At 45.3% G+C, this 14348-nt stretch overlaps 1 protein-coding gene across 2 annotated transcripts; it reads left to right on the top strand.

Annotated features, from left to right (window-relative positions):
- Nucleotides 1–4895: 4895 nt before the first annotated feature.
- On the top strand, nt 4896–10362 carry nrros (negative regulator of reactive oxygen species). 2 transcript variants are annotated; one of them, XM_040127515.1, is made up of 4 exons: nt 4896–5224; nt 6852–6966; nt 8149–9060; nt 9174–9257. In XM_040127515.1, exons 2-4 carry the CDS (start codon nt 6865–6867, stop codon nt 9225–9227), a joined length of 1068 nt encoding a protein of 355 aa, XP_039983449.1. In that variant the 5' UTR covers nt 4896–5224; nt 6852–6864; the 3' UTR covers nt 9228–9257. The 2 variants fall into 2 exon arrangements, with proteins under 2 accessions (XP_039983449.1, XP_039983448.1); XM_040127514.1 differs by having other exon boundaries at nt 8149–10362.
- Nucleotides 10363–14348: the final 3986 nt, after the last annotated feature.

Raw genomic sequence — 14348 nt, forward strand, 5'->3', positions numbered from 1 at the left:
AGAGGATGATTTATTGAATATGTGCTGCCGATGCCGAGAGCTCGGCCGCCTCATGTCGGCCTATCTATCCCTTTCTCTTTGAATGTATCTTTGAGTGCCTCCTAATACAGAGCAGAGTCTCTCCAGTTCCTGTTATTCTGTCCCGTTCTGACCCGTTTGCTGGAGAGCCTGCCCAACGGCGTCAGTCCCTCCATCTTCGATTGTTGTCTGATTTCCTGCGAACTGCGTTTCTAATTGCAGAATGGGTCTATCAGGAGACCTCCCTGTGTCCTTTAGAGCACCATCAACCCTATCACAGCTGCCTCAGACTGACCCACGTTTTCATCCACTACATGCCTATCTTCATGTGAAAAGACACAAGCAGGGCGGCCTGTGTCCCGCAACACAACCTGGATCTTGAAGTATTACATTTGTCGCCTTTTCTGTAAATAGTGTTGGGAAAATGTTGCCAAAATGAGCATTAAGGGCATCGGTAAGTCCAAGTGAATTTTGTGTGTATTACAACTTTGTTAAATTCTGCCTTGTACAGGATATGCCTTGAGTGTTACGGCAGTTTTAGCAGCCAAGCTCAGTCTGTCAGACTCAGTCAGTCGATCCACCACTTTGGTCCAGACTAAAATGTCTCACCAACTATGGGATGGATCGCCGTGGAATTTGGTACACACACGCATTTATGGTCCCCAAAGGATGAATCCGATCGATGCTTTTTCCTCTAGCGTCACCACGAGGTTGAAACCGGTGGTCAGGAGCGAAATATCCCTCAAAAGGCGGTCTTGGTGATGTCTTCAAACGTAACGATCAAACACCCAGGTTCTTGGTTCTCAGACTTTGAGAAATCACACGGTTGTCGAGAGTTACTGTTCCTCTTTCAGACCGGTATCGCGGTGGGGCTGGACCAATGATCAGTTTAGGAGCAGGACATTTTTTGACATCCAGTTTTTCACAGCACACAAGCAGGCCTTCCAAAAGGATAATTTGAGAAGAGTCATCAGCTGAGAAGGGTCATCAGCTTTTACAGGAATACGCAGTGGAGTAACATCAGCGTAGCAGTGGAAATTACTTCCATGACTGTGTATAATATGGACAAGAGGTGAAACATATAGAGAGAGAAAAGCAGAGGGCCAAGAACAGAGACCTGGGGTACTCCACATTTCACATCAGAATATGTTGTTCATGCAGTATGCAGGGATCTATGGTATCAAAATCGGCACTGAAATCGAGTAAGAGAAGTACAAAGTTGGAATCTGGATCCACAGAAAGCAGAAGATCATTTATCACTTTAGTAAGTACAGTTTCAGTGGAGTGACAGGCCCTGAAAGCAGAAAGATTATTGTTACATATGTGGGCTGAAAGCTGCTGAGACACAACTCTTTCTAGCGCTTTTAGAAAGGGTAGAGGGTTGGAAAGTCAATAATTATTCATAGACCCCGGATCAAGGTGTGGTTTGTTATGTGAACGTTCATCCTCACCAATTTTAAAGCTAGTGGAGACATTGCCAGTAGTCAATGATAAATTAACAGTATTTAGGATTGCAGGTCCCAAACCTGGCCAGAGATCTCTGGAGAGTTTAGCTGATAGAGGATCAAGGATCCAGGTTTAGAAAAACCAACACCAACTCTGACAATGATTCCAGAGATATAGTCTCAAAAGGTATTAAAACAGAGACTGTCTGGGAATCAACCTAATGCTCCACTGGTTCTGCAGAAAAAGGTAGAAATGAGGAACAATTTTTTTTTTAACCTAATCTCATCTGTTTTCCTGCAGAAAAAGTCTAAAAAATCGTTAGCCGTAAAGGGGGAGCAGCTGTCTCTTAGCTGCAGCTAAGAGACAGCTGCTTTTGAGTAAGTTTGGCTACAGTGTCAAAGAAAAATCGAGGGACCGTGTTTATGAAATACGCTGCTGTAGCAGCGGACAGAGCACAGCTGTGGTAAGAGGTGCGACTGAATCGAGCAGACCAGGCAGAGCTGCGTTAAAGTCACCGGTACAGTTTTCCATAGAGCCCGTAGCCGCACTGACAGGAGCCAGGACCACCGTGAGAGGATAGTGGTCTGACACAACGGATGTGATGGGAGAGACAGTCGGATCAGAAACCCCTTTCCCACTAACACTAGGGCAGGTCACCAGGTTACCACTGCAGCGTGCAGGTTCACGCACAAACTGGGTGAAACCAAAAGTATCGACGAGTGCCAGAAAGGCTTGACTTAGAGGGTCACAGGCGTCGTTCAGGTGGGTGTTGAAGTCACCTATAATTAGAACCTCATCAGAGTGAGTGACGAGTTCTGAATTAAGACTCCGTATTCTTCCAAAAATCTCGAGTGAGGGCCAGGTGGTCTGGTCCGTAGAGTAGAGTACCAGGTGGAACAGTCGGAGTCTGTTGACCCGGACAAAGCAATTTATAGCCAGGGTTCAAAGTAATATCCGGTTCCATCCGTGAAGGTTACATTGAAAATAGGCTTGTAGACTGAGGCAACGCCCCCACCTGAGTTTAATGCCCATGTTGCTCAGGCTACTAAACAAGGTGGCGGGTGTTCAGCTTTATTTCACGGTGAGAAAACATTTGGTTTAAATTTAAACGTGTCCAATACTTTAGTCTTGTCTGCAGATTAATGCTGGATATCACAGACACTGACTGAGAATTTGCAGCCGCTACTTTACTGGGTAACATTTGAGCAGCAGTCATTGTATTTTATTTTACGTTACAAGAACAAATGGAAAAGTATTTTAAATCCCTTTGTGACAGAGCTGTGATCTGATGGACTGGCTCTACAGTCTTTTTCTCTGTGGTCACAGTTCTCACACCATATAAATGACTATTTCAAAGGTACAAGATCGAAGTCAAGATGAGAAATCAACCTGCACATAGCATTCGATTTCTCTCTTATGGGTCCTACTTGTGCTGTGGCACCGGTTGGTATTTAAACATATGATGTAGAAAATAATACATACAAATATAAATGGTATATTCAACTGCCCCAGAGGTTCCTTTGGAGCCATCTTAAATCCTCCTGAGAACACAAAACGATGTAATACTCACCTGACACTGTCAGAGACCTGCCAAAAACATGCAATGCATCCCCCTTCCACAAGAGGGCAGTGATCACCTTGTGCATGTCAAGCAAATAGTATGCACAAGATGATGACACAAACGTGCGCCTTGCACCACAGAAAATCCTGGTCGTGGCCAGTGTGAAATCTCAGGGAGATCCAGGGTTTCCTCCTGGTTTCTGAAAACCGAATCTGTTTTCACCGACCTGCAGCAGAGCAGTAAAGTCTCTAGCTAAACAGAAGCTGAAAATCTGGAGAACGAAGAATTGTATGTTTGAGAGATGTTGTGTGTCTATCTGGTGTTGAGAAAACAGCTGAAAAAGGACATTTGAAAACACTAAACCTGAGACACTGAGACTTTGTCTTCACGTTGGTTGTAGAAGTCCTCATTGCTGTGATGTTTATGACCCCCCCGGAGAAAGGGCCACTCGTTCAGCGGTGAAACAGTGTATCGCCACTGTGAGGATATTTTAGTTGTTAACAAGTCAGAGAGTGACCAGAGGCTTCGAGCAGGGGGCTCAACTGCCATGCAACTGCTGAACAACCTTTAAAGTCACTGTGTGGATCCTTGAGGTCTTTCTCATAAAACATTTCCAAAGCCGAGTTTTTCTTTAAAAAGTTCAAAACCTGCACTGACTACACTCGTGATCGCTCGCTAGCGATGTCCTCTTCTTCTTGCCCGTCGTTACTGGGGCCCTGTAGGCACATTAGCACCACCTGTTGATGGGTGGAACAGCGTGAGACCGTTTGCGGGAACGCGCGTCACGTTACCCGCTAACAAACAAAACAGGGACCGCGATGACAAAACGCTGCTCCATGGCGCCACCAGTGGTCACAAACTCCACAGGGAACCTTTAAGAAAATCTTCCATTTTCGCTTGCATTTGCTGCTGACATGAAACGAGGGGAGAAGGACAACAAAGGTCACCGCCGGCACCTTAAGCCCTCGGCCACCAGGGTGCCTCCGGCAGTCTTCCTCTGGGGTGTCCTTCTTTTTAAAGTCGCACCTGTCCTGCAGTACGCCGCCACCCCTGCTCACTGGAGAAACCTCAAAGGGTTGGCGGGGACAAAGTTTACCAGCGTACAAAGAGCAGAGGCCGGAGCGTGACGGTGAACACGGGTCAGCTCACCGTTGCGTTCTTTCACTTTGTACAGCCGGCTGACGCGCTTTCCCTCAGACACTGTACTTCACGCGCCCCTGAATCCACCTCAACACGGACTCTTGTGGATCAGAAAATCTCGTTGCCTCTCAAACTTACAACAGAGTCAGAAGTGAGAGCTAGAGATGTCCAGTGTGAAAACAGGAAGGAGTCACACACAAATGAACTGTCCAAGGAGGGGGGCCGTCACTTCCTGTTTCCTAATTCCCTATTCTTTCACCCATGGACAACTACTGAGTAGAAACAGGTTGGTAAATGGACTTAACCAAAGGACAGAATAGAGAGAGAGAGGATGGCACATGGCGTTTATGGAGGGAACTTGAGGTAGCTTGTTGCAGCTAATGCTGAAAATAAAACAGCAGGGGACTTCTCCTTTACTCACTCAGTGCCTGTTGCTGTGATATGATTTGTGCATATCCGTCGGACACCTTCTGGATTCCCTGCCTCATGTTATTTGGTCCAGGAGCACTGTGGCCCTCCAGTACGTTACTGTATATACACAGTTGAGTCGAGCCTGTCTTTGGCGTGTTCGTGTGTGTTTTGTAATGGCTGTTGCAGTGACAGGCCAAAAATCAGGCAGGAAGGGTGTGTGTCGAGCGGTTTCCTCTCTAGTTGACTGATCAGAGCGAGGCTGAGGGTGTGAAGGGCGTTTTTCTCATTGGGTTTTTGTGGTAGCAGTTGTGCTACCAGCCTCAGTTGCGTGTACAACAACATCACTGTCACGGCTTGAGAAGGAAAAAAAAGTGCAGTGCTGGTTAAGAAACTGTGAAGCCTGCGCTCCCCTTCCTGTGGCCCCGGGCTTGAGAACCTCTTTCTGATCACAGCTTGTCCATGTGACTCGGTTTCCGCTGCCTGCCTGCTTCCGTGAATAGTAAAAAGAGGCATCAGTGTTTGAGCGAGACCAGAGGAAGGCAGCCGAACGTCACACACGAGAACACACTCTGCAGCGGCGAGTCAACCAGCGATATGGTCACGGGATCGACCGTCAGTGGCTGGGGAAATCTACACCCAACCACCAGTGTAAGTACAAGAAGCGTGCAATGATCTGGTACAGCAGTATGCACTGGTGCTGTGACTGCTGAAAGAAGCAAGCGGCGTGCTTGTTCTACATTAATAATGCTGATTTTAAACATACTTTGTCTTTGTCTGTTTGAGCGAGACACCTCAAGACACCTTGTCCACCTGCTTTTGAGCATACTGCAAATCCTGCCAGTGCTGTTTAGGATGTCACAAGACAACTGCCAGGATAAAAGAGCAGTTTTCAGAATGTGTTTTTGTCTTTCTATAGTCCTAGCACATTATTTTCTGGCGTGTAGCTCAAGTTCATCGAATATCACAATTACAGACTTTTGAACAAAAACATTAATCTTTAATAATGTTACTGAATTGCCTGGTGTTGCATTTGAATAATGTCCCTTGAATTGTGGACGGCACATTATCAATTATCTAAAGTGAAAAAAAAAAAAACAAGTGACAGATTTCAATGTATTAATGCCTATTTTTAGTTTCAATGTTATATGAACATAGCACATATTTTGATCATTAATCTGGTGAACGGAATCACATTCTGTGCATTTGTGCAGTATAAGTGGGGTCAATGTCATTTTCATAGATCATATGGTTCTTTTTCAAATGAGATTTGTGACAGAGAAAGTAGTATTCTGCAAAATGTCTTTACGGTGGGTGACTCTTCTCCAGAAAATATACCATGAGTGAAAAACTGAACAGCGTTAGCGCCTGTGTCGCTCATCGCTGTCGGCCACGCGGATCGGCTGGGATCGGGTATTTATTTGAACTGCGGTAAAACACGGCAGCAAAGTGACGAGAACACAGGGATAAAAATGCTGTTATGGAAAACAAAAAAGACAGAAAAATTGTTCATTTTAAAGAAAAAAGACTGCGAGGGGTTTAATGACCCCCCCCCACACACACACACGCACACACACACACTCCCTCGTCAAAACAGCATTTTTCCTAAAGCCGCTAAAATACAGAAATTAAATGCGTGCGAGTCAAAAAGGAACACAGGGGGCTCCGTATTCAGTTTGCGTCACCCAGCGGGTTGAACTGAAATTAGGGAAATTTTAACAAAACTTTACCGTAATGTCTTTCCACACTGTGTAAGGTCATCCACGTACAACAGAAAATGAGACACAGATTACATGTAGGGACTACCAACCTCCACCGTGAGAGACACGTGAACTGGACGCACCGTTCTCACGTTTGTCGAGTCCTCGTTAAAGTTTAGGACACGACAGGAAAAATCATTGGTCCAAGGCGACAGAAATGTGTTAGCTATGACCGGATCGTAACAATGGTCACCGTAGAGAGCTGGAGCTGAACCCGGGTTTTTCAGGGTTGAGTGTGACTGCCGGTGCCCGTCCCCCTCTTTGACCTTCACCCTACAACGTCGAGCCACTTCCACTCGTTTGATAATCCATTTATTCATGCGCAGAGGACACTATTTCCAGACAGGGTGCTCATTTCATCGTCTCAGACGTCACACCTAAATCATAACAGGCAGGTATTCATAAGCTTTAAAGACAACGTGTTAACAATACTAATGTAAAAGTGTCTTGCAAGTACAGGAGTCAATAAGGCATCGTTCACGGACTCATTTCTGTCTCCTTCTGTCCTCTTGTAACAGTAAAGATGTTAAAATGCCAGTCCACGGGCTCACTCCCATCCTGCTTTGCTTGTCACCCGTGTGGATAATCCTGACACCGATCTCGAGTCATCCACAGCTCAGCCGATGCCAGCTGGTAAGTCGTCTCTCTTTTGCTCCGCTCTGCTTAACAAAAGCTGGGTGTGAGGTGAACCGAGCGAGGGCCGAGGAACAGTGTACGGAATACAGTTTTTACGTGTGGTTTTTGTGAACGTTGTAGCGTATAAACGATGTACTTAGAGTGTTAATCTAGTTTCAGGAAGAAAAGGGCCCTCTCACTGACAAACTCAGAGGGAAACTCGGAAACATGATCTGGTGACTGACACTAAACTTTTTCACGTGAACATCCTCAAGGAAATTCTTCAAAAAATGTGTGCGGCCTGATATTTCCCACTTTGCCTCATTGGGGAGGCAAACGGAGACAAACTTGGTAGTCAGAAATGAGTAATTTACTTAAAAATCAGAAACTAGTAATTTACTTAAAACTCAGAGACTAGTAATTTACTTAAAAATCAGAAATTAGTCATTTACTTAACACTAATAAAAACAATTGTTTTACTTTACAAAGCCTTTACAAAGTCTGCCATAGTGGGAAAAAAGGTACACACAGAAAAAAGTGAGAAATCTCTGCCGCAGATTGTTTATTTAACATTTTAACATGTAAACGATTTGATAAATGAAATATGTCAAACACACACCAGAGAGGAAACAATAAAAGCCAATTCTTCCCTCGCAGCTAAAAACTGGCAGCCAGGAAAAAATAAACCAAGTGGTTCATTAAAACTGAACCAAACAACCGGAGCTGACAAACTGTCTCCGTGACCCTCAATATGTGCCACTACTGTGTGAGTGTTAACGGGCCTCCTGGGTGTGTTTAAGACCTTTTGTTGCTTAGACCGGCCCTGCGAATTAAAGAGCAGCGATCACGGTGAACCGATGCCATGTGAATTGAAATTTTCCACTGCCGAACATCATGAGGGCAACAACCCTCACTAACTGCTCTGTGAGGCTGCTTCTTTCAGCCATGTGATTGTTGTCCCTGCACCTGGTATAATAATCAACTGACAAGATTAACAAGCGTCTTAAGGGATAAAAATGCCCTGATGCAAAACATCGCGAATGCACGCGGACTTACGATGTAAAGACCAATGCAGGTTGTACCTGAAAGAAATCCGGTTTCTGTAGGATTTCTAAAACGCCAAAACATTTCTCTCCCACAAACAGACAAGTGCAAATACACTAACGCACAAACGTTTGTGTGCTCATGTTTTTCCTGCAGATACAAAGAGCAGCTCTCTGCAACAACGCCAAGCTCTCGTCTGTGCCTCCGGGGCTACCGTCCTACATCGAGGAGCTTCAGATCAACTACAATCACCTGCAAACACTAAAGGACAACTCTCTCCTCCATTACACCTCACTAAACACCCTGAGCTTGGCTTGTAACAGTTTGGAGAAATTAGAATCAAACACTTTTCAAGACTCAAAGTGGTTAGAAAGCCTCAATTTGGCAAATAACAATCTTTATATCGGCTACCCAGACACCAGCCATGCATTAAAGAAGCTACCTGGTCTTAGGGCTTTAGATCTGTCTGAGAATAAGCTTAATGATGAAATGGCCGCCACTCTCCTTCAGAATCTGACGTCCTTAGAGTACCTGAATCTTTCCGGAAACCTCTTGCAGAGACTTGACGAGACCTCGTTCAGGGACCTTCACCAGCTCAGAGAACTGGACCTGCAGAGGAACATCATGTTCGAGATTGACGGCGCCTTCGACAACAATCCCAAGCTCCAGCGGCTCAACTTGGCCTTTAACTATCTGCCTTGCCTAACTGACTTCCACATGACCCAGCTGGTGGTCCTCAACGCCAGCCACAACTTCATTGAGTGGTTCATCTCCAGACAAGACCTCAATGACACTTTCCAGCTGGAGACACTCGATCTATCAGATAACAATCTGCTCTTCTTTCCTTTCTTGCCCAGCCACAGTCACTTACGGAACCTTTTCCTGTCCCACAACAGCATTAGGTTCTACGGACACTTGGCAGACAACACCACGTTCCCGAACTCGACTAATACCATTGAGTTCTACAATCTGAAGAAGTACCAGGGCAACGTGACCGCTCAGTTGTGGAATGACAGTCTTCACGGTGACATCTCCTCTCTCAAGATTTTGGATCTGAGAGGAAACCAGGTGGAGTATTTCCCCCCAGGGTTCATCCAGACAATGCCTACCCTGTCCAGACTTCAAATGTGCAAAAACTGCCTGGAAACCTTAAATCTGACTTCTGAACAATTCTCCGGCAGCTTGTACGAGTTGGATGTCAGCGACAACAGGCTCAGCCGGATTGTAGCAGATGAAGGTACGCTGACCACTCTTGGCAATCTGACATACTTTAACCTGAGCCTGAATGAGCTTGGGGGGTTACCCTCAAAATTCTTTCAGTCGCTGCCAAGCCTCGGGTCGGTGGATCTGAGCTATAACAACATTGGCATTTGTCTTTCTGAAGAAACTGAGGTCAGTGCAGACAGTATCTCGGCTTGTGTGGATTGGAAAAACATTGCGTCCCTTGGGCAGCTTTACCTTAAAGGATGCAACCTCGAAATAATCCCATCGTCTGCGTTCGCAGGGTTGTCGCTAACACACCTGGAACTGTCCGATAACCCGGGGCTCATTATCCAACAATCAATACAAGGTCTCAGCAGAACTTTAAAGCATCTAGGTCTAGCAAACACTCAGATACAAGACTTTGACTTGTCCGGTTTCAAACGTCTGATGTTTTTAAACCTTTCGAGGAACTCTCTTGCCCATCTCCCCCCTTCACTCCTAAATCTTGACCTGAAAGTGCTCGACTTGAGGGACAACCGACTGTCCACCATCCCCTCAGGCCTGGCTGCCCAGTTGGCTGCAAAACTTAACGTTGTTTTCCTCACAGGAAATCCGTTCAACTGCTGCCAAACAGAATGGTTCAGGACATTTGAAACAAAAAAGACAGTCCATATGATCGGGCTGTCAGACATTGAATGTGAATATCCCGTCCAAACAACACACAGCGTGCAGCACTTTCAGTCATCTGTGTGTTGGGGAGAAGGGGGGGAATCTATTCTCTGGTACATTCTGCTTTTTGTACCCATATGTCTTTCGTTTGTTGGCATTTCAGTGATTGTTCTCCGCACCTTCCAGCCCAAGATGCTACAGAAATCAATTAAAAAGAAGTGTTTGAGGCCTACATCTTACTGATACTTTATAAACCCCACACAAAACTGTGTTTTGTGCAGTATAGTATTGAGAAATGTAAGTGAATGTATTTTGGAAATAAATTCAATTCGTCGTAAGACTGTCTACATTAATGAAGGAACAAGTGTACGATAAGTACGTAAACAACAGGGCATTCTGTTTTTCACATTGCCTTTTTTGGTTCATTGAAGTGTGTTTCAAAACCAGGCCCTAATCCCGATACCCCGATGTAAAAATGTGGCCGCGTTCCTGTCGATGTGTGTGTGCGTGTGTGTGTGTCAACATATGCAGAAGTAATGTGATGCAAGCTGTTGTTATAAGCAGCAGAGGAAACATGAAATTTCCTGTTTTGCTAAGATCTGCAGCAACTGCCCAGTTCTGTATCTCTAAGAGGAGGGGTTTGAGGTTTCCTTCCCATCAGTGAGACTCAGATGCGACATCGACATGAAATTCCAGCGTGTCAGTACTCACGAGGAGTTGGTTTGGGCCCCAATACTGATACTTGCTAGTCTATCCTGCTCTTTACTTGGCAGCAAAAAAAGTGAGAAGCCACTAAGTTTAAACAAACGCGTACGTCGGAAACATTACATTGTTAAAGAGGGGACAGCGTCAGCAGCGTGTAGCACAGGGAGGAATGCCTTTGTGTGCATGTGTGTAGCTGCTCAGGAGTGACAAGGCTGAGAGAGCTGATAGCTGTGCAGAATGCCGGAGGCCTAACCAGAAGGTAACCAAAATACCACTGTGGTGATGCTCAGGGTCATGGTGGTTGGAAACATGAAAAAGAAAAGTCGGAGCGCAGCCTCGTTAAAGCCTCGAAACACCGACATTTTTACATAGCTTACAAAACAAAGTCGCCAGTCGGTCAGTCAAAGAGCCAAAAGTATAATATATGAGTGAGTTTTTGTTCTTCCGCAGGGCAGGGAGGATTAGTTCTAGGCATGCAAATGGGTTCCAAGTGAGAAAGAGAAATACAGTCAAGTCAGGGCAGCAGTTGATTAGATATGAAAGTTGGAGGAATTTCATTTTCTACTTACCACTAACCACCATGCAGTTATTTGTAATGTAATGTGAACTAATGCGAGCCTCGTCCTGCACATCTGGACTCATTATGAATCTTGAATCCGGCGGACGTCTCCATTGAAGCAAAACTACTTGCAGACATTAAGTTGAAGGGCGTAAATTGAGGTTTTCACTTTCAGTCAGGAAATGGGCCACAGGCAAGATATTAAATAAAGGCGTCAACTTATAGGAAGCAGGATGTGGACCTGGAGCGGTAAAGTGCAGCTACTGGCCCCACAAAACGGCTAAAGATCCCGATCACATCGGGGAGAATTGGGAAAGACCTACAGCCGAGAAACCACCATTTGCGGAAGGCTCTTTGCCACTGGTCACAGATTGTCGACCAAGAGGAATTTCATTTGATTACTCAACTATATTAGGTCAGGAGTCAGAGGAGAGCAACATAAAATATGTTAAAGGGCGTTCACACAACATGGCAGCCAAACCTTGATAACTTAACATGGTGTGTGAATGCCCGAGAGTTGCGCAAGCCATATTCAGAGGTGGTCAGGTACGTACCATATATGAATTATAGGACTGCCCCGTCGAGTTTCCAGGGTGCATTTACAGCACTGCAGACCTGCCAAGCACAGAGCGATGCAGCCGATTTGTCTTTGTAAAACATCTCAGCCTCGGTTATGGGGTCCGGACTTGAGGTGAGTTGGCAAATATACACCACAATACTCTCTACAAGTAGTGTGGCTGAGTGACACGACTTGTTTTTGTTTCAAGTAGTGGTCACAGTTTCTCACAGATAAGTGCAAATGTGAATGGAGAATTGAAATTTGGCCTCCTGTGGTCAAAACGAGATTAATTTGAGTTGTATTCTGGCAGCAGCTGTGTGTGTGCGTGTGTGTGTGTGTGTGTGAGCTGGATCTAGATAAAATCTAGATATGTATGTGTGGATTCATTACACCTGATGTTGTCAGGATCACATGTGTACTATATGTGAATGTAAATATGTCCCTGAAGGCAACTCGCTCTAGTCTTGTTTTGCAATGTCTACAGAGTCGCTGTCGTTTACAAACTCTATGTACTGATTCAGTGGAACATCTTGAGGGAGACGGCTGCCTGGTGGAGCGCGGTTGGCAGAGAAAGAGGTGACCTATAAAGGACAAAATAAAGGACAGCAGACAGCTCTGCAGAGGGTTCCTTGGACTTCGTGGCGCTCGTCTGACATGCAGCGTTCAACGCGGGACCTTATGTACACACACGCTCCAGGCTCATCTCAAGGTTAATTAAAGCAAACAGGAAGCACTTGATTAAAGTTTAGTAGCCACAGCAGGGCGGGTCTGAATACTTCTGCTTTTGTTTGATTTTTAATATGTTTGCAAAAATTTCTAAAAACATGTTTTCACTTTCTCGTGATGGGTTATTGAGTGAGGACCGATGGGACAAAAATGTCAGTTTTATCCATTCAAAGTTAAATCTACAGCAAAATAAAATGAAGGGTTCTGAAAACTTCCTGAAACCACAGTGACAACGCTACCGTGCTGATGTATACCGTTTTCTTTTTGACCATCTTAGAGTAGTGTGTTAATGTGTATAATGTTAATATTTTTAGCACATGCAACAACACAAATTGAGCCGATAGTTTATTTATTTTAGCCACCGCCAAGATATATTTCACTGAAAACCACAAGTGTCGAACTCGCGGTGGCACAAGAGAAAAAGTCAGTAGGTTTCCTCCCCTGGGGACCGTGAATGTTCAGGCGGACCGATGGACCGACTGACTGGCCGGGCCACGCAGCAAGTCCCCGTAATCTAGCCGCTAGCGTGGCTGAAATGAAGTGACAAAGTGACGTAGTGATAATTTGGCGGCTGCCTGTTTCATCCTCTTCAGCAGTCAGATAACCAGCAGCTCCAGATATCAGATTATTCTCTCGTTTTCACCGTTTTTTCCTGCTCTGATGACTTTTTTCTCTCGAACAGGCTCCTCACTTTCTGTCAAAAGGAATGTGGAGCTGTTTACACACCAGGGTCGCAGATTATTTTGTAGACCGTCCTCTGCAGCAGTGACATGACAGCTGAAGATGCACTGCAAAAGGTGAACTTTTAGTTTTATGTAGAATCCCTGTACATGGTGGGAACTTCAGGGAGGCCGAAAAAGTGGTAGGTATCAACAAGTGTTTTCTGTTTCCTGTGCAACACATCAAAGAAAAGTAAGAAGTGATGAAAGAGGAGGTTTTCTTTCTCGGGCATGCTATCACTCATCTGATGTGTGAAATGAGATAAGAGAGACAGAGAGGTGAAAGATTAGGACACGTGTCAGGAGGGTAAAATACCGCTCAATTGAAAGGTTAAGCTCGCTGCCGTTGTGTCCGATCTGAGCTCTGTGGTGATGCTTTACTCTACCGTCCATTCGTCTCACACCAAGAGTTTTTCTGTCTCTCTTGGACTTTCAGGCTTTACATTTTTACACTCGCAAAAATTGTATCCCAGGCTGCTATGGTCAAAAGTTAGCAGTTAATTTCTCTGGGCTCTTTCTAATGGGCTCATGCTGGAAAATGAAAACCCTGTCCCATGTAGGCTGATGTGCAAGCAACTTCTCGGGAAGTCAACAGTCACTTTGCAAAACAACACTTCCTCTTAACCCTCGCTGCTCTGCTCCGTCTCTGCAAGGAAGGGGCCCCTAGCACTGGGCTAACCGATTAGCAGGGAGCACCTCGTATCGAATATTGCCTACTGAAATTTTACTGAAGGTTGACAAGTTACATTTTCTGAAGCTGCGGTCAGAGAGGAGCCCTCGTGACAAGTAAGGTCAAGTAAGGCAATATTACTGCACATACGTCTACACAGTCCCTTTTAAATGAAGACTTTTGGTCAAGCCGGGTCAGCGTTCGCAGCGTCTCTCTGGGGATTTGTGTTTGCGGAGCTCCTCTGGGAGTTCTGGAAGTCACTGGGGAAGGGGTCAGGTGAGAGCCCAAAGTAACGCCGGGGCAGAGGGAATCTACTCTTTGCTTCTGCTCATAAGACTTCCTGATGGAATTTGTAAAGGTAACAAACAAATATTTCAGAAACAGCTTTAAAATAACATTGCTCAGAATTAACAGTAAGTTGTGGTTCAGAAGACTAAGCTTGAATTTAGAGGCACTGCAGTGTATGTAGCATTCCCTTACATGTCTATATATTAAACGAGAGCTGTGGATTATCTGGGCCTTGGAGCACGGTGGGCACTGCGGGTC

Source organism: Xiphias gladius, chromosome 5 (genome assembly GCF_016859285.1).
Source record: "Xiphias gladius isolate SHS-SW01 ecotype Sanya breed wild chromosome 5, ASM1685928v1, whole genome shotgun sequence".
NCBI lineage: Eukaryota > Metazoa > Chordata > Actinopteri > Istiophoriformes > Xiphiidae > Xiphias > Xiphias gladius.

Coding starts and splice junctions, on each gene's coding strand:
- nrros (XM_040127514.1), top strand. CDS start 6,865: ATGCCAGTCCACGGGCTCACTCCCATCCTGCTTTGCTTGTCACCCGTG. Junction 6,967..8,148: donor AGCTCAGCCGATGCCAGCTG/GTAAGTCGTCTC, acceptor TTTTTCCTGCAG/ATACAAAGAGCAGCTCTCTG.